The sequence below is a fragment of the Panthera pardus genome, unplaced genomic scaffold, assembly GCF_024362965.1.
Source record: "Panthera pardus isolate Hobbes unplaced genomic scaffold, ASM2436296v1 HiC_scaffold_16, whole genome shotgun sequence".
In the NCBI taxonomy this organism is placed as follows: Eukaryota; Metazoa; Chordata; class Mammalia; order Carnivora; family Felidae; genus Panthera; species Panthera pardus.
The window spans coordinates 75,014,642-75,035,371 of record NW_026526721.1 but is presented as its reverse complement, the minus strand read 5'-3'; the positions used below and the strand labels follow the sequence as shown (position 1 = coordinate 75,035,371).

Genomic DNA, 20,730 nt, shown 5'->3' with positions numbered 1-20,730 from the left:
GCCAAAGTCGGATGCTTAACTGACTGAGCCACCCAGGCACCCCTGGAATTTAAACTTCTTAATGTTATTTCAATAGATAGGCTCCCCATGCTTAAAAAAATATATCACTGATTTTGAGAAATGGAAAAAAAAAGATCATAAGATACCAGGAAAAAGCCATAAACAACCCACTTAACCTTGTCTAAGATTGTTTTCTATTTGATATCTCATACTATCTACATCCTACTGAAGTAAAAGGATTTATAAACTAATATAATGGATATATTAGGCAAGATTAATATTTGGTACTATAGAGGAAAGACAGGAGCAATAAAACATTTTAATTATAGTAAGAAGCTCGAAAGTTACTAATGATCATTTTGTATTTGTTTAACTCCATTTATTTAATGAAACCTAAATAAATTATTGAAATGTTTGCAATTCCAAAAATGCAGCAATCCATTAGAGGAAGGGATTGAACTTTTAACTTCTTAAAACAAATTATGCCACTTCTCCCCTGTGGCCCTTACTTCCCTCAGCTGTAAAATAATGGGGAAGATGTCACTGGTGTAAAACTTTGTACTCCATTCTGACACAGTTCAAAATATTATTATATTTCTTTTTAGGTAAGTTGAAAAAAATTAAAATTGGGCATTCCAGTTCTATTCTTATAAACTTGTTCCATGAAAATGTATCTGATGTCTTTACCTCAATGTATTCACACACTGGGAATAAAAACATTTCACATGGAATTGCTGTGATGCCATGCTAATGGTACAAGTCACATGAGTGAAATCATGTTAAAATGGAGCACAATAATAATAATATCTAAAATATACTGAGCACATTATATATGGTAGACTCAAAGTTCTTAGAATAATGTCTGGCATATAGTAAGAGTTCAACAAATCTTTAGCTATTCTCAACTTGCTTAATCTTTACCACAACCTATGAGGTACGTACTATTACCATAGTAATTAACATTTATGCATAAATTGAGGAATGGCAAGGTCAAGCATGTTATCCAAGATCATAAGCCAAGAAAGGCCACAATCAAACAACAGCAATGTAGTTCCCAGAAACAATCTCTCAGTAACTCTGTATATTATCTGTATATTATTATATTATTATCTATATATTATCTCTGTATATTATCTCTCTCTGTGGAAAAGTTATGAAGGAACCTTCATCTTCACTACTTGTGACTAAACCATTTTACAAAAAATATGTTGGAGTGATCATCCCCTAAACTAACCAACCACCCCACTAAGTAAAAAAGCATATAAAGAAATAAAGTGCAACAGTTTTCAAGGGTTGCATGTTAAATCTTTTAAAACAAGATATAAGAACCAGGCTAGAGCTATTATTTCCACTTTTTCCAGATAAAAATACTTAGTTAAAGGATTCTTAGTAATTTTATTAAGACTGCTTTATAACTAAGTCTTCTGACTCTAAGTCTCATGATTTTACAACAACCTATGCTGCCCCATCACATATGTTATCACTTCTATTTGGATCTGTTACTATTTGAGAAACTGACTCTGAATATAAATTAATATGTTACCTATTTTTACACAAGGTAGCACCTTGTCATTATTACACACCATATATACTTAAACTTTTTCACATCCAGAAAACATATATCCAAGTTGCAATCTATGTATTATTTAATGTGAACAAGGAAAATTGAAATAAACATACATCTTTACCAGCTTCCTGAGATATGTATTTTCAAAATATGAAATTTCATCATCAAGCATACTAATTTAAAATATAGCAGTTGGATATCATTGAGCACTTATAAATATGGTGGCAAAAAAGACTGTAAATAATCTTATGAATTCAACAAAAGTAAAAATATAAGATCTCATTGTGATTGTATTTCAAAAGTGTATATTCTCATATTTCACATAGAAATTACCTAATTAGTTCTTTTAAAATAGTTTTACTTTTCATTTAGAGTGGTGAGTAGCCAGAAAGTCAAAATTTTAGGGAAAAAATGAATGAAATCTATATATATTCTAATCTTTCCAAATATAATCTTTATAGTTCCAGAACAGGGTGAAAATAGAGAGGTAACCAAATGAATCAGATCCCCCAGAATAGCATACGAAGTTTTAAACATGAAGCCTACTATAATATTGTTAAATTGTTGGACATTAAAGTTACTGGTAATTTATGGGCAAAACAAATTATTTCAGAAAGTGACACTTGCCTAGACATAATAAGGGCACCTGTCCTCTCTCCTCACACCCCACCTCCATTTTGTAAAGAAAACCAAAAGACACAAAAACTAGATTAGCAGTCGAAAGGTTAGTAGACATAATCACAATAAAGGATACTTACACCTTAAAAAGAAACAGAGAGATGCACAAATCAAAGTGTGGTGAAAGAGCACCGCATTTGTAGGGCTTCATCAGAAGAGAATTTCACTTGATTTTAGCTTAGTTCGTTCTTTCTTTCTTTCTTTCTTTCCTTCTTTCCTTCCTCTTTTTTTTTTTTTTTTTTTTTTTTTTTTTTTTTTTTTTTTTTCATTTAAATTCTAAATTTCGCAGGTCATTAAAAGGGTCTGATTTTCTTTCTTTCCCTCCCTGGGCCTTTCCTGAGGGACCCGGTTGGTTAAACCCAGGGCTAATTGAGACTCTCCTGTTTCAGTACCGAGGACAGAAATTGTTTGGTCTCCAGGGCAAAGCTACTCTCCGACTAAGGCCAGATGTCTACTTCTCCGACAAGGCAAGAAAAATAAAAAATACCTGCCTCGCCAGCCACCTGTTTAAAAGTCCCCTCTCCTGTCGAACGCATCAGCAACTTCTTAAGAGGAGACACTGAGCAACTCCAAGTCGCACACCGCCCTTACAAGTCACAAGGAGAGAGCCGCGAGGAAGTGCGAAAGCAGGTCAGTTTATAAGCACCCCTCGAAAAGAGACCCGCGGTTCCAGTCCAGGCGCTCAGCGAGAGCTAGAGCGTTCTACAAAGCGCAGATGACTTCGGGGATTAGTAAAAAACACCCCCAAAGACAAAACCGGCGGCCGGGGCCTTTCTCTCGCCCCACTAGGGAACCGCCTTCCTTCTCCCACTGACAGCGCGGAATAAAGGAGGGGAGCCGAGCGCAGAGGGAGCCAAGGGGGAGGAAGGGGTGGGGTGGGGGCATCTGCAGCGTTTTAAGGCCGAGGAAAGAACATTTTCTCACCACTTAGGCTGTTGCTGGACCTCAGGCTCCTTCCACAGAGACACTGCAGCATATGCACTCCTTTCTTCAAAGAAAGCTCAAGAATCTTCATGGAGAGGCGCGCGTGTGGGGTTCGTCAACTCCCCGCCCACCTCCGCTAATTGTCCAACCAAAAGGCCGCCTGTCTTCGGCAGCCGGGTCCGGAGTCCATGGTGCGCGCGTCCCAGGTGGACAGGGAGCTGGGGCTCTGGTCAGGAGCGCGGCGGGCGCCGCGGCCGGGCTGGGAGGGAGGAGGAAGTGCCGCTCCGCTGGGGGCAGCCCGGCGGGGGGGGGGGGGGGGGGGGGGGCGGGGGACGGGCGGCTCGGCCACACCCCAGTAAGCTCGAGCGTGATACTTTGGGACTTCCCGAAGGAAGCTGCGGGGCTGCGGGAGGAAGGGAGGGTGAGTGAACGGGCCACGCGGGGGGGACGTCACGGTGGCTCCGTGGCCCTTCCAGGGGCCGGCGCCCGGAGGCACGAGGACGGGGGTCCCGCGCCGGCCCTGGCCCTCTGGGTCTGGCGGTGAGCCTGGGGCGCCCGCCCGCCTCAGTACCCCAGCAGTGCCGGGCTGCGGGGCGCCGAGAGGGGCTCCGCGGGGCCCGGCCGAGCTAGCCCGGAAGGCAGCGCTCCCGCGGGCTGCGCTCCTGCCGACGGTGACTCCAGCGTGGGAATCCGGCGGAAGGGAAGCGCCCGCAGGAAGGGCTGGACCCTGGAGGCTGCTGGAGCGTCAGAAGCGACTCCAGGGAACTGGCGGGGGGGGGGGGGGGGGGTGGGGGTACGGCGGGGGGGGGGGGTGGGGACGGCGCTGGGGAGGTGGGGATGTGGAATAAAGAAAGCTCTTGGGTGCGAGCCATGAGAGCGCAAGTGTGCCTAGGCGCAGCGCGGATGTGGGAGTCTGGACACCTGGATTTTCTGATCCGGGCTCTGTGACCTTGGGTAAGTCACATACCACCCTGGGCGCAGAGTGGGGAAGAGGGTGTGGAATAGAGAACTGGCAACTTCATGATGTCTCCTTGGCCTCCAGTCTTCTGAAAAAGCTCTAGCACAGGTGAGTGGGGAGGCAAGTGCTGCGGAGGGCAAGGGGAGTGACTGGGTGGGTAGAGGAAGGCCAGAAGGAAGGCAAGGCCACAGGTGCAGACTGGAAGGCAGATGAGGCGGGAAATTTGAAAACAACAGCACTTCGCTTTGGTGCGATATTCTGGTAGGTTGACTCGGCGAACTGACACCAAAGATGACCAGTGAGCTTCCCTGTGGGTCTACAGGTCTCGATTTTTTTTTCATCAGCCACCCCTTTGGCTTTGTTTATTCTCAGAGGCCGTCAGTGCCCCTTTGGAAGTCTTGTGAGTGAAGCATACAAAGAATGTTGACTATGGGACCAGACTCCACCCTATCTGGAACCTCAGGGCAAGAAGAGACCTGAGAGGACACAGCAATACAGTGAGCAGTTCAGGTGCTGGAGACAGGCAGCCTATGTTCAAATTCCTACTCTAGCTGTGTGACCTTGAACAAATTACTCAACCTCTCTGTGCCTCAGTTTCCTTATCAATAAGAGAGTTGATAAATAGCATTTACCTTATATACCTTATAGATAATAATAGCATCTATCTTGTTGAAGATTTTAAAAAAAAACTTGATATAAAGTAAGTGTCATAATAGTGTTAGCAATTATTATTACTTAGCCCCTCACCTGTAGGTTTTTTGGTGGCTTTCACTTTCCAAGGAACACCAGTGTCTATACCAATATTAGCATTTCTGCTTGAAAGGTTCAGATAATAGAGAACAACCAACTCCCCAGATAGTTCATTGCACAAAATCTGTTAGAAGATTTACCCTGACATCGAACCAAAAACATACTACATTTTCTTTCCATCCATTGTTCCAAAGCCACTGGCTGGTTACCTCTTCCCTGCAAAGGAGTAAGAATGGTTTTCATCACCCCTTTCTTCTTTCTTTTCTCTAGGCTAAACCTGATTTACAGTTCCTGTGATGCTCCCTAAAGGTTGAAGCTTAAGGTTGAAGTTCCCTGGAGAAATACTCATTCAAAAGCCTCTTCCTTTTTCCTCTCAAAGATGATGGATGAAAGCCAGGACATCTGGAGGGCCTTTTGAGCTAATAGCCACTGCTGGCTCCACATTCTCTAAACTCATTTCATAATAGAGCTCTAGCAAGGTCATTTGGGGCGGTTCCAAAACTTAAGAGGATACATCCAGGCCTTCCTTCTAGTCACCTCTTAGCCGCATTGTTCAGTGGGATCACCAAAGCTCTGTGGGCTCCAAGGTCCTTGAAGATCTTGCTAAAGCCACAGCATTGTTATCACTGGGGAAGTTCTAAGGCCCCAGGCAACCTGGGCCATGGCCTTTGTCTTTCCAGTCTCTTCGGGAATTAGTGAGTAACTTGGCCCTTCTGGGGATTCTGCCCATAGAAATTCCCCATGGAGGGAGAGGCAATTAACAAAAGGAAAACATCTAAAAATATCCCTTCATGCTGCACACGCAGAGGCAGAGAGTTTTCCCGTAGAGCTCTCCTGCTCTGGAACCCAATGCCGAGAGCTGTTTCTTTACTTTGAGGGAAATGCTATTCCTTGAAATGTAGTAACGGTTTAGCATAAGCCTCAAGGAACTTGAGCAGAGTGAGCAGGTCCATGTGTGATTTTAGAAGGCACCTGACCTCTGGAGCACCAATTTCCATATTTATGAGCCTCTCTCCCTTCCAGGCAAGGCTGTTGCAAGGATTCAGTGAGGGGAAATGTGACAGTGCTTTAGATATTCTATCATCTTTGCAAGAAGAGGCTCTATCACCACTGGGTGATCACCACCAAGGGTTCTAGGTGCTCCTTAATGGTCACACATAGTGGCTCTTCTATTTGATGATATGAAGAGTTTACTTGTGAGTCTTCCCCCTCCTCAAGAGAATTGCAAACTCTTAGAAGGCAAGGCAGGAAAGCGAACTCCATTACAGTTCGTATTCAAATGGCCTGCTGCTGTCTTGCTTAAATGACAGTGGTTCTTGTGGTCAAGTGTATTCATCGCAAAGAAAAGGGATCATCACATTATTTGAAAAAACAAACCTGGGATCACATTTATAGATTTTTGTTGTTCTTGTTATGGAACTCTCAGATGAGTTCAGATTAAACCAAAGAGAGCACATAACATTTTAATGAAAAATATTTTCCTAGTATATATTATGGACTTTTGATCAAAGTAAGTACAAAAGGGAATGGATCACTGGAGCTTTATTACTTAAACTTAGGGGGGGTTTTTTGTTTGTTTATTTGTTTGTTTTTTAAATAAAGATTCCTCCCCTTATCTGGTCTTTGACTTACATGTTTGTTAAAGTAACTCCTAAGGTGACATCACGTTCAAGTTAGGCACATATTTTAGTCTTCCTAAAAGTACCTTGGGCAGTTCTTAAGGAGAACTCAATTCTGCATGTACCATAACATCCAAAAACAGGACAAAACAAAAACAAAGAGGAGTAGCCATGAGCACAATGGATGGTAGGAAAGTGGCACATTTAGTTTCAGAAAAACTTCCACATTCTCTATGTATTATTATTATGTAAGCCAAAATCAAATTTTTTACTTGCAATCATATTTTTTATTTTAAATTCAAGATATATTACTACATAATGACCAAATTTTAAATTATGTTATCTGCTTCTAATTAAGATTTTTAAAGTTAGGCATTCTCTCTATTTTCTTATTGACTTTGGGCCAGCTCTGGCAAGTGACTCACTAGTGTGGTTTCAAAATGAAATAATTTATCACTTTCTGAGAAGGACTGGAAAATCTGGTACATAATGATAGGTGAACTTGTTTAAATTCTTAGTATCTAAATTTTTCCTTTCTATAGTTATTTACTCATAGTTTGTAGGAATTCATATTTGTGGGAGTTCTGAGATTTTTAAGTGGTCATTTATCTGAGATATTTTTTGTTCATATTAAATAGGAATCTATTGACTCTTGGCATCAGCTGTGCAATTAATCAGTATATTTATCTGCTTGGAAGACTACACTGAGTTAGTAATAACATATTCAGAATTTTGCCAGGCCCCAAAAGTTTTAATGAGTATATTAATGGCAAAATGTCTATTGAATGGAAAGCAACTTTATTTTCACAGAGAAGCCAAACCAACACAGAAACTTAAAGATAAAGACCAGTATGATAGCTAACATAGTACTTTTGGTCTTTGTTACATGTACAGTCCATTGACGACCAGGCCTGTATCTCACGTCTTAGAAATACCTTCAAGTCCAATTTTGATAGGCAATTACCACACATTAAATGTTTGCATTCCCCCCAAATTCATATTTTGAAATCCTAACCCCAAAAAATTGGGAAGTGGAGGCTTTGGGAGGCTTTACCTTCAAGAATAAGATTAGTGCCCTTATAAAAATGCGGTGGGGAGCTCTCTCTCCCCTTTGACCATGTGAGGACACAGTGAGAAGACAGCCACATATGCACTAGGATGTGGGTCCTCACCCGACACCAGATATACTGGTGGCCCTGATCTTGGAATTCCCAGCCTCCAGAACTGTGAGAAATAAATGTTCATCATTTAAGCCACCCAGTATATGGTATTTTCTTGGTAGAATCAACCTTATTACATAACGTGGCAAGAACAGTCACTAGCAGCTAGCTTACTTTATTACTGACATGCATGGCCCAAATACGTTTAACTATAGTAAAATCTTGGATTGCGAGGAACTTGTTCTGCGAGTGTTCTGCAAGATGAGCAAACATTTATAATAAATTCTAACTTGATAAATGAGCAATGTCTTGTTATGCAAATAATACACGATGCCAAACATCATGTGATCACAACTGAGCCAATCGTTCTTGAAATTAGCTTCGATATATGAGTGCTTTGGACTACAAGCATGTTTCGGGAACAAATTATGCTCACAAACCAAGGTTTTACTGTATTTTTAAAAGATGACATACATTGGGGTTTTTATTTTTGTTATTTTCTTCCTCTTGTTCTTTTTTGTTTGTTGTTGTTCTTCTCCAAAATTTAATTTTGAAATAAATTTAGACTTCTAGAAAAGTTGTAAGATTATAGAGTTCATGTATACTCTTCACCTAACTTCTTCTAATGTTAATGACTCACATAACCAGTGTACAATTAACACAGCTGAAAATTCACACCGGTACCATGCTATTACATAAACTGCAAACTTTTCTGAAATTTTACTAGTTTCCCCCCCACCCCATCCTCCAAGATCCAACTAAGATCCACCTTGCATTTAGTTGTGTCTTCTTAGTCTCCTTCCATTTATGACAGTCTCTCAGGACTTTTTGCCTTTCAGGACTTTGACACTTATATTAATATCAGTCAAATATTTTTGTGGAATTTCTTTCAATTTGGGTTTGTCTGATACTTCTTAATGATTAGTATAAGGTTATTCATTTTGGCATGAAGGTCACATTAGCTATGTTCTTTCCGTCTCAATTCATCATTATCAGGGGCTACATGATATCAACTAGTGATACAATATGAATCACTTGGTTAAGGTAGTATCTGCTAAGTTTCTACGCTATAAAGCTACTTTTTAAATTTTTTATAGTTGATAAATCTCTTAAGAAGAAACTTTGAGGCTATGTTTGTACCCTGTTTCTCCTCAAACTTTCATCCATTGATTTTAGAATCCATTGGTGGATCTTGCTTATAGCAATTATCATTGCACTGTGTAATTGCATAGCATTACACAGTGACTTTGTATTTTCCTCATTCCTTCTATACAAATGGGAGTTCTTCTGTGAGATCTGTACCTCCTCCTCTTCTTATTTGTTTATTCAATTATTTATTTATATCAGTATGGTCTCATGGATATTAATTCTATGGGTCATAATTCAATACTATCATTATTTTGTGGCTCAAATTGTCCCAGCTTTAGCTATTGGGAGGTCCTTATGGTTGGCTCCTACATCTTTTTATTGAAGAATTCCTTAATTTTCTGGCACCACAAGATGTTCCAGGTTTATTTTTTATTTTTCCTGCCCCAGCTCAGGAATCAACTAATTCTCTAATAAGCCTTAGTTCTTTTTATTGGAAAATAGTGTTTAGAAACCAAAATCCAGGTGCTAAGTGTGCTCATTGTTACTGGGATGTTCATTGCTCCTAGGCTCCCTTGGTGGAGAGAGCCAGGAAATATATGTATGTACAAACTCATACATCATATTTGTTGAAGTATCTATTTCTCTCTATAAATGGGTAGAAATATCTATATGTGGATATATTTATATGTAGATGCATCTATATGTAGATATATAATAGGTAGATATCTACAGATAGGTGTAGAGATACAGACAGGATAGAAATAGAGATAAAGATAGCAATCACTAAACTTATAATTCCAACCAAACACAAGTTTTGTTTTATTCTTTGCCTCTTCCTTATTTGCAACTTCTTTATCTGACAGTGAAAGACCTTTTATTATTTATAACATATTCACTTATTTATTCAATTCTGGAATACACTTAAAGTAGTTACAGAATTCCTAACCAATATTCCTGTGAGAAATGGATTCATCACTGAAGTACTGTATTTATGCACAGTTGTCTTTGTCTTTAGCCTTACAATATCCAGTCAAAATATTATTTCCCAAAATGACATAGGTTAGTTCTTTTCTTCACCATCCTTTTCAGTATGGGTTAGTCAATCATTTGTAATCCAGTTAGATTCATTTGTCATCATTTGTGTTCTCTGCTGGGTGATCTTAATTATTTAATCAAAATTAACTAATTATTTCTTTCTCATTTGAGTATGTAAAACATTGGTATGGTTCTAAGAGTCAAAAATTTACAAAAAATGCATGCTCCCATAAATGTCACTGTCTCATCCCTCCTGTCCTGTTCTCACTTCCCCTTCTTTCCACTCCTTTCCCATCCATTCCCTATAGGTAACTGGCCCCTTTAATTTCCGGTTTATCTTTTCTATGCTTCCTTTGCACAACTGAGTAGATTCTTCCATGTATAGTGAACTTCAAGTTAGTTCCGATATTTTGCTATTATCAACAATACTGCAATGAACACTTGCATATTTTCATATTGTCAGCAGGTAGATTCTTGCAAAATGTGATTCTTTTTTTCTTTGGTTTTTATTTACATTCCATTTAGTTAATATACAGTGTAATATTATTAGTTTCAGGTGTATAATTTAGTAATTCCATACTTACATACATCACCCAGCGCTCATCACAAGTGCACTCCATAATCCCCATCATCCATTTAACCCATCCTCCCACCCACCTCCCTACTGGTAACCATCCGTTAATCCTCTATTGTTAAGAGTCTTTTTCTCAGTTTTCCTCTTTTTTTCCCCCATGACCATTTCTTTGAAACAGTATGATTCTTAGAAACGGGAATGCTGAGTCAAAAAATAAGTGTATACTAGTTTTGTTAGGTATTGACAAGTTTCCTTCAAAAGTCTTGCATGAATTTGGATTTTTACCAGCAATATATGAGAATGCCTATTTCCCCACAGCCTCACCAACAGAATGTATTGTCCTCCTTTTTTATTTTTGTCAGTTTTTTTGAAATGTTGTCTTCATCTGCATATCTCTAATTATAAGGACATTTGAACATTATTTTCATTTAAAAGCTTATATTTTTGCAAGAAATTGCCGCTCCTGTTATTTGCTAATTTTTCTATTGGAAAAAAACTCCACTTTTTTACCACCAGGAAGGGAACTGAAATAAAACTATATTAAATTAAAAATTTTTTTAAATGTTGAGGTATGGGTTCAAAACAAGGTCATTGTCACTGGGAAAACAGTGTAAAGTTTCCAAATAACATTTAACCCATTCACTCATCCACCCACCCTCCCCACGAGTATTTAGAAACTAAAATTAACTCCTTTCCCTAAAAAGCTAGTCAAGGAAGAGAGATATGTAAACTATAAGTGTACTGGTAATACTGCAGAGTTCAGTAAAGTTACAAAGAATGGGTAAATTCATCTGTCTTTTGAGGGTAAGAAGCAAGCACTCAGTAAAAGCTTCATATACTTTAAGAAACTTGAGCTGAAGGGAAGGAGATAACTCTCATTGAAATATACAACGTCCAGTGCTTAATAAATGCTGCTACTTTACTTTCTAGCCACGCTTAATAGGTACTGCCTCCACTAAAGAACAAACTCTGCTTAGAAAAAAACAGCACCCAGAATTCAGACTCTATATACCTCCACCTCTGACCTATGTTCCATCACATCACTATTAGTTACAGGGCATTTAACGTAGGTACATCTTATCTTAACAGACTCAACAGTCAGTGAATGATGTTACTTTTGTAGGACTTTTCTGATAAAACCTGCTGATATCTGGTTGATGATTAGCACTTCCAGGCATTTTTCTCCAACCTTCCCACCCCCAGACCCCAATCTTCAAAGAAAGAATACTTCAAGATTTGCTGCTACAATCAGGCATTTTCCATTCTCTTCTAATAGCCCTTAAAACAAGCTGTTTCGAATAAATGCAAAGTTTGTCATCTATAAGAAAAACTTAAAGGTAAGCTCTCTGAGTCACAGAGAAGGAAAATATTTCTACTTTATCATAGCCAAGCATGAGTTATTTATTGTGAGAATTTTGAAATCGGTCAATCCAAGATAGTTAATACTGGAAAATTTCAAGGAAGTACCATTTGCTTATTAATCAAAATTCATTACTGAAATGGGGCACAATTCCAAATAGGTGTTCTCATTTCCATCACCTGAACACATCTCTAACTTTAAAAATCCCACACATTCTTTCAGACCTACCACAAATGCCACAATGCTCTCTCGAGGAAATTTTTTTCTGAACACTATAGTTCCTCTAATATAAAACTTACTTTATTCTGCCTGCACACATATATCTTCTCCAAGAGATTGTAAGCCCCTTTATCTACAAATTTAGGTACTATAACTTTCATTTTTTAATGTCTTGAGTACCTAGAACATGTAATAAATAATTTATTTACTAAATATTGATGGAATGAAATTAAATTAACATTTAAAAATAAATATTAATTCCTGTTAAATATTGATGAAGTGACATAAAATGGGGACTGTTTTTGTGGATTTTTCATTTGGGAAAACTGTATATTAACTTAAAATTTTAAAATGTGGTAAAGCCCCTCCCTAAGGAATGTGGTGAAAACCTCACACGTGCACGATATTCCTCACAACTCTGTAACATAGACCACCCATTCAGACTGTATGTCACCACATATGGGAGACAAGGAAGCAAGAATTATACAAAAAGCAACCCCTGCTCCTCTCAGGGCTCAGGCTTTTGGTTCCTAGCCCACTGAACTGGTGCTGGCATGAATAAAGTTGCTTCATGGAAAGAAAAGCCTCGGTATCCTGACTCTCTGTGTGTGACTCACTGCTACATTTCGTGGGGGCTCATCTGGGATGCAGAGACAGTGTTTCACCTCCCTTGTCACTGGGGCACAAACCTTGAAGCACCTGGAGAGGTGACCTCGCCTAGCACCAGCAGACTGCTTGATCCATAGGAGCCTAGCCCCTCCCGGCAGGCTGGGGCAGGGGCCCTGGATGCACAAAGGAACCTAGTGAGGCCCAGGAACCAGCTCACGGAGCCACCCATCAGACTGGTAAGAACCCAGGTTCGTTTTGGTAGACCTGCCCCTAAGTGGCAGAAGGGAATCCTGGTCACCTCCCAGATTTGCCTGATAGTTCCATAAGGAACGAAACCACAACTCCAGGGTGACTGGCACTGGGCAGCAGGCTGGAGTCACTATGTGACTGTGTGTGAATGAGACAGACAGTGGAAAGTTTCTGACCTGACCAGTGGGCCGAATCGAGTGTTGAATCCCAATCCGTGGTTCCCTGGCAACCTCATATGGCTTAGGGTGGTGTCAGACTTCCTCAGGAGTCTGATCTGGGTCAGGGCTTGATACTGAACCTACCAATACTAAGAGGTGCCTGAAATATCTCCAAGAGGAGATTGGCAAGAAATAGATGAAACGAGTGTGCATCCTCTCCAAATTTGTCCCTCCCTTCCCCCTTTTTCCCCTCTTGTGAATGATAGTTGTCTGTTAGGGGGAGGAAACGGGAGGAAAGCAGAGTAAACTGATTCTCCTAAAGTGTATGTTAAGAAATTTCAAAAAGGGATATTCAGAAGATTATGATGTAAAATTAACCCCCAGAAAGCTCCAGACATTCTGTGAAATTTATTGGCCATCATACAGGGTGGGCTGGCACGCTGAGGGCTCACTTGATAAGGAAATAGCTGAGTGTTCAGGGTCATTGTGGAGGATCCAGGCCACCCTGACAAATTCCCTTACGTTGACTATTGGCAAGACCTGGTTCTATCCCGGCTGCCTTGGCTAAAAGTCTACATTGAAGAGAACTGTAAAGTTATAATGGCTCATGTCATGGCTTCCTCCAAATGCTGGCCAAAAACTGAAAAACCCATTCTGTCAGGAGAGCCTGAGGAGCCTCCACAGCCATATGCCCCACTGTACCCCTCACTGCCACCTGCACCTCCAGCCGCCCTGGTTGCTGAAATCCCACCAGAGCCTGTCTTTAGTTCCAAGGCCTTGCCACCTCTAGCAACACCAGCCTCTCAGGATGTGATGGCTTGCCCGGACCACCATCCCTAACCTCATACACCCATCCCAGAAAGCAATTAGCAGGTCAGACCAGCGGAGATAGTCCCTCCCTGCAGCAACACCAGAGGCCCCTACAGATTTCACTGAAGGAAACTAGGGGACCTATCTATTATGATCAGGAAGACCAGATCTGAGGAAGCCAGCCCTTTAACACTATATAACTTCTAAATTGGAAGCACCATATTCCCTCTCATATGGAGAAGCCCCAAGCTATGATTGAACTAATGCAGTCCATAATTGAAACCCATAAACCTGCCTTGACGGACTGCCACCAACTCCTCCCAACCCTCTTCGACATGGAGGAGCGTCACCAAATTACCCAGGCAGTCCTAAAATTGTTAGAGGAGAATATCCCGGCTGGGATGCTAGAAAACCCAAGCTTATGCTCAGGCTCACTTCCCTGGGTAGGACCCCAAATGGGACCCAAATGACTCAAATGTAGATGGAGGGCTTGCAAGGACTGAACAGTATCAAGAAGCCCTTCTAAATGGCAAGAAGGAAGGGAAGAAAAGGCCGTAAATATGAGTAAAACATCAGAAGTGCTCGAGGGACCCAAAGAGAGCCCAAGCCAGTTCTATGAGAGACTATGTGAGGCATTTCATCTCTACACCCCTTTTGATCCAGAGGCACCCATTAACCAGTGGATATTCAAGGCGGATTCCATAGGTCAGGCCCAAGGAGGGGGGACATCCAGTGCAAGCTGCAAAAGCTAGAGAGTTTTGCCAGCATGAAGGTCAGTCGGTTGCTAGAAGTAGCAACTAAAGTGTTTGTCAACCATGACCAGGCAGCATGGAGGGAAGAATGCCAGAAGATGTGGAAAAAGTCAGATTTGTTAGCTGCTGCCTTGGTGGAATAGTCAAAACGCTCCTGGAAAGATGCCCTGCAGGGACTGGGCCAGGGCCTAAAAGGGGAATGGTGGGGAAGATCATCTTGCCTAGGACCAAAGTTAGGATGGAATCAGTGTGTTCATTGTCATCAGGAGGGCCACTGGAAAAATGAGTGCCCCCTGTGGCTGGGTAATTCTCAGTGGGGTCCCAAACAGAAAGAAAGAGGCCATGTGGTCCAGGGCTGGTACCAACCAGCATCATGACCTCATGGGGCCCCCAAAGATGATTTTGTGGGACAAACAACCACCAAGGACTATGAGGAGGACTAGGACAGACTGAGCTCTATTTTGTTAGGCCCCCAAGAACCTATGATCCAAATGAATGTGGGGGGCTAACTCATCAACTTCATGATAGATACTGGGGTGGAACATTCAGTGGTGTCCCAACCTGTGGACCCCCTCTCACAGAGACAAGTTACCATTGTGGGAGTCATGGGCAATCGGACACGCTGTCTTTTCCTGCTGCCTTGGTGATGAAATTTACGTGGCCGTGAAGTCATCTATGAATTCCTGTACCTCTCTGACTGCCCCATGGCTTTAACGGGCTGGGACCCATTAGGAAAGAAGCAGGCCCAGAAAAATTTCAACTCCCACAGACAAGCTGCTCTGACCCCATGAAAGCCGGAAGCAAAGATTATGACTCTCACAATTCCCCAAGGGGAAGAATGTTGTTTCTACATTCTCATGGAGGAGCCACAACAGGGACCTGAGCTGCCCTTCAGAGTACCAGGGGTGTAAGCTGAGGACAACCCACCAGGACTGGCCCAGAACATACCTCCCGTAACTGCAGAACTAAAGCTAGGGGGCAGGGCCCATCAGCCAAAAACAATATTTCATCCCTTTTAAGGCACAGATGGGGATACAGAAGCACCTGGAGAGACTTCTAAAATAGGGGATCCTCCAACCCTGTTGGTCACCTTGGAACACATCTCTCCTACCAATCCAGAAGCCAGGCACCAATAACCATTGGCTGGTCAAAGACCTTTGCACAATAGACCAGGCTGCCATCACCCTGCACCTGATTGTCCCAAACCCATACATTCTCTTGGGTCTTATCCCCACCAAAAGTGCCTTCTTCACATTCCTACACTTCAAAGATGCTTTCTTCTGCATCTGCCTGGCCCTCAAGAGTCAACCGATCTTCGTCTTCCAGTGTGAGAATCCTGAAAAAGGTGACAAGGGCCAGTTGACTTGGACCAGATTGCCTCAGAGGTTCAAAAGCTCCCCAGCTATTTTCAGCACTGCATTAGCCTCAGAGCTAAGAGCCTTCCCAGTGGATCAACATGGCTGTGTCTTGCTTCAGTACATAGATGATTTACTGCTGGCTGGAAGGTCCCAGGAGGATTGCATGGAAGGAACTCGGCAGCTCCCTACCCTCCAATGGGAGACTGGCTATAAGGTCTCAAGGAAAAAGGCCCAACTCTGTCAAAAGAAAGTCAAGTACCTTGGCTTTCACCTCTCCCAGAGGTAGCACCAACTCGGCCCAGAGACAAAAACAGGCTATTTATTCGATCCCAGTTCTATGGGCCTGACATCAGGTTTGGGAGTTTCTTGGGGCCACAGGTTTCTGTAGAATCTGGATACCTAACTTCTCAGTCTTGGCAAAACCCCTTTATGAGGCCATAAAGTGTAGAGAGCAGGAACCTCTGTTATGGGAGCAAGTACAGCAAAGGGCCTTTGCAGATATCAAATGGGCCCTCACCAACACACTTGGTCTGGGGCTCCCAGACATGTACAAGTCCTTCTTGTACGTTCATGAACATACTGGCATTGTGGTAAGAGTCCTACCCCAGATGTTGGGGTCATGGCATCACCTAGTGGCATATCTCTTCAAGCAGCTTGACTCTGTTGCTCAAGGCTGGCCACCCTGCCTACGGGCACTTGCAGCTATGGCCCTCTCAGTGTCTGAGGCTGACAAGTTAACTATGGGACAAGAATTGACAGTCTAAGTGCCAAATTCAGAATTGACATTAATGGAGTATAAGGGACAATACTGGCTAACCAACACCCAGATGATCAGATATCAGGAAGTGCTATGTGAGACCCGCACATTCACCTAGAAGTAGTGTGGACCCTAAACCCTGCAACCCTACTGCCTGCTGGGCCAGGTCAACCAGATCATGACTGCATTGAAGTCATAGGTGAGGTGTTCTCCAGCTGACCAGACTTAAGGGAACAGCCCCTCAAGAACCCCAGCACTGGGGCGCCTGGGTGGCTCAGTAGGTTGAGCCTCCGACTTTGGCCCAGGTCACGATCTCACGTTCGTGAGTTCAAGCCCCGCGTCGGGCTCTGTGCTGACGGTGCAGAGCCTGGAGCCTGTTTCGGATTCTGTGTCTCCCTCTCTCTCTCTGACCCTTCCGCATTCATGCTCTGTCTCTCTCTGTCTCAAAAATAAATAAACGTTAAAAAATTAAAAAAAAAAAAAAAAAAAAAAAAAGAACCCCAGCACTGAGTATTTCACCAAACGGCAGCAGTTTTGTGAAAGAGGGAGAATGACTTGCAGGGTACTCTGTGGTGACCCTGAATTCTATCATTGAGGCCAAACCCCTGCCAAAGGGGACTTTGACACAGAAGGCAGAGCTCATTGAGCTAACTCAAGCCCTCCAAGTGGTGGCAGGGATACATGTTAATATATACACAGGCTCTAAGTATGCCTTCACCACTCTCCACATACACGGGACTTTATATAAAGACAAGGATATAATAAACTCAGGAGGAAAAGACATAACGTATGGAAATCTTCGAACTCTTACATGCTGTGTAGGCCCCTAAAAGAATGTCAGTCATGCATTGTTGGGGACATCAAAGGGGAGATACCACAGCTTCATGGTATGACCATGCAGACCAAGACCTTGGCAGACCAAGAAGCAAAGCTTGCAGCCTCCAAAGGAACAGCAGAATCAGCGGCTTTAACTTCTGCACTGTTCCCTAGTCTGCACTGATCCTAGGCAGAATGGGATCCTAATTACTCACAACATGAGAGTACCTGGTTTAAGACTGAAAATGGAAGCTACCTCCCTGGTGGATTATGGAAATTTGAAGATGGCCAAGTAGCAATTCTTGAGGCCCTGGCTCCAGCTTTTGTCAAGCAGTTCCATCAGGAAACCCATATTGGCCAGACAGCTCTTGAAACTACACTGAGGCAACATTTCTACATCCCTTTACTCTCCAGAATAGCCTGAGTCGTATGTGGGCAAAGTGAAACGTGTGCCCGGAATAACCCACATCAGAGACCCAAGGCCACCCCTGGGGTGCAGAATGTCGGGGGAGTCCCACTTGAAAATATGATGGTGGAAATCACTAAGCTTCCCCGGGTGCGAGGCTGTAAATATCTGTTGGTCTTTGCGTGCACTTTCTCCAGCTGGGTGGAAACCTTCCCTACTCACACAGAAAAAGGCACACGAAGTGGTCTGACTTCTAAAAGAAATCATTCCTCAATTTGGGATCCCTATCACTAGGGGATCAGGTAATAGGCAAGCATTGGTGGCTGAGGTGGTGCAGCTGGTGACAAAGGGGTTAAAGATCACCTGGAAGTTACACACGGCATACCAACCCCAGAGCTCTGGGAAGGTGGAACGAATGAACCAAACCTTGAGGTTGCAGTTAAGTAAACTATGTCAGGAAACCCACCTACACTGGGACCAGGTGTTGCCAATCGCCTTGTTAAGAATCAGGTGTAGCCCCACTAAGCAGATGGGGTTCTTCCCTTATGAAATCCTTTATGGGTACCCTTCCCCCCCCCCATTATCGGGGGCATAAGGGGGGATCTAAATGATATAGGCAACCTAACCCTAAGGCAACAGATGTGGGCCCTTGGCTCTACCCTAACCACCTTACACCACTAGGTTAGGCAGCAATCACCTGTGAGTGTGACCACAGACCCTCACCCATTTAAACCAGGAGATGCTGTATGAGTGAAGGAAAGGAATGTCCAACCCTTAAAACCCCTCTGGAGGGGCCTGTTCACTGTCATTTTGTCCACCCTTATTGCAGTAAAGGTAGCCGAGGCGGGTCCCTGGATTCACATAGCAGTGTGAAGTTGGCATCTTGAAACTGGGAGTGCATTCCTGATCCATGCAAGCTGACCTTACGGAAGAAGCAATCTACAACTCCAGAGACTCTGGGAGACTGCAGCCCTGCTTTAGTCACTCCGGAAGCTGACTAATCTACACAGAAGCTTGAGGAATCGACAGTCCAGTGGAACAAATAGACTGTCCTTATTTTCTATATCTGTTTCCTTACTGTGATGCACTGTCACCCCTTGTTCTCACTGTCATTGTGATTCTTGCTCTACTTTCCCCATAGGATTGGCAGAGGCCGCCCTGGCTAGCTCAAAGTGTGGTGAGAGGTTTCTGTTAGCACTCACCTTCCCTTTGTGGATGGGATGCTTCATTGGTATTGATTGCTTCTAATCTGGACCCCTTCTGTAGACCTAGATTCCTCATCATGTGACCCATGTATTTACATAACCAGGTCAGGCCAGGGAGTCACTTGGACCTTAGTATACCATACCCACTTCTCATGCCAAGGAAAAGTCCTGGGGACCTGCGGACACAAGACCACCTATTCTATCTGCCAACGAGAGAATCAATACACTTGCTTTGACTCACAATACTCCCGGGTGAAGACTGGTTAGAAGTCCGATCCTGTCAAGAGAGGGGGGCCTTGGTCAGCTGGACACAAATTACTAACCCCAAATGACTGGTGTCAATACTGTTTGATGTATGTGTGATTATAGGTATTGGCCCAGATGCATCTCTCATACAAAAAAAGTGGGCACTTGTCATAGAGAGTCCAAGGACTTTTGATATACCATGAAGAGGCTTAGATTGGGAGCAGGAATATTGACTCAATGACAAATACATGTGTGAGGAAAATGGTTTATGTGCCTATACACCTGAGTTGTTATGCCTCAGCTGGAGCTGTGTTTCATGGGTTACTTGGAAAAAAGAAGGCACAACAGCACTCCTCCAGAAGGGGGCTGCTACATCAAGGGCCTGTAACCTTGTTAATTTTACCATCATTAACCCTGGAGATTCCAAGTGGCAAGGGGGCACCTGAATTGGCATCTGGATTCATGGGCGAGGCAGGGACCCAGGGACTGTGCTGTATTTCAAGGGAGTCACTACCACCCATCCAACCATTTCCCATCAAGTCTTCCACTCCTTCTATGAAGAAATAAGAAGTAGCCCCCCTCCCATTTCAGCCGCAGCAAGGAACTTGTTTCTAGCCCTAGCAGAGACTATAGCCCAGACTCTTAAGATCTCTTCTTGCTATGTATGCGGGGGAACCAACATGGGGGATCAATGACCATGGGACACTAGAGAATTAGATCCCCCACAAACCTTATAATGGAACAGAATACCCTAGTCCTACTACCAGGGTTTGGCTCCTCAAAACCTCAATTATTGGGAAAATCTGCCTTGCCTGATGGGGAAGAAAGTTCACCATCTCTGTTGGAAGCTTAACGTGCCTAGGCCAAAGATTTTTATAACTCAACTGTCTGGGAAACCCAATGGTGATGGTCCCCAGATCACCTTGAGCCAGATACCCATCCCTTGTCTAACTTCTTTCATCTCCGAGAGGCCTGGGACAATGTCGATTCAGCCATCGAATGGCAGGCCCCAGGTGGTCTATATTGTATATGAGGAAGGACAGCCTATATACTCCTTCCCTCAGGCTGGTCAAAGCCATATGTGCTGGGAACTATTCATCCATATTTCTTCCTGCTCCCTTTGCCAGGGGGGAACATTTAGGAGTCCACATGTATGGGGATAGGGAGACTCAACGGAAATGACGTGCCCTATACATTGGCAATTGGAAAGATGATGAATGGCCTCCCAAGCATATAATCCAATATTATGGCCCTGCCACCTGGGCAGAGGATGGGTCTTGGGGCTACCGCACTCCCATTTACATGCTAAACCGCATAATCAGACTGCAAGCAGTTGTAGAAATTATAACCAGTGAAACTGCCAGAGGTCTTAACTTACTAGCCAAGCAGCAACCAAAATGTACAATGCTATGTATCAAAATCGCTTGGCCT

At 43.0% G+C, this 20,730-nt stretch overlaps 1 protein-coding gene across 2 annotated transcripts in view; it reads right to left on the bottom strand.

Annotated features, from left to right (window-relative positions):
- FGF12 (fibroblast growth factor 12) overlaps positions 1–20,730 on the bottom strand; it is a 560,417-nt gene that overhangs the window by 371,157 nt on the left and 168,530 nt on the right. Inside the window, exon 1 of one of the 2 annotated variants that reach the window (XM_019463520.2) lies at positions 3,170–3,348. The exons of the other annotated variant lie outside the window; for it this stretch is intronic. Coding sequence (XP_019319065.1) covers positions 3,170–3,260 — 91 coding nt within the window. The 5' untranslated portion in view covers positions 3,261–3,348. Of the gene's footprint in view, positions 1–3,169; positions 3,349–20,730 lie in introns of those variants that run through there. 2 annotated transcript variants of the gene reach the window in all.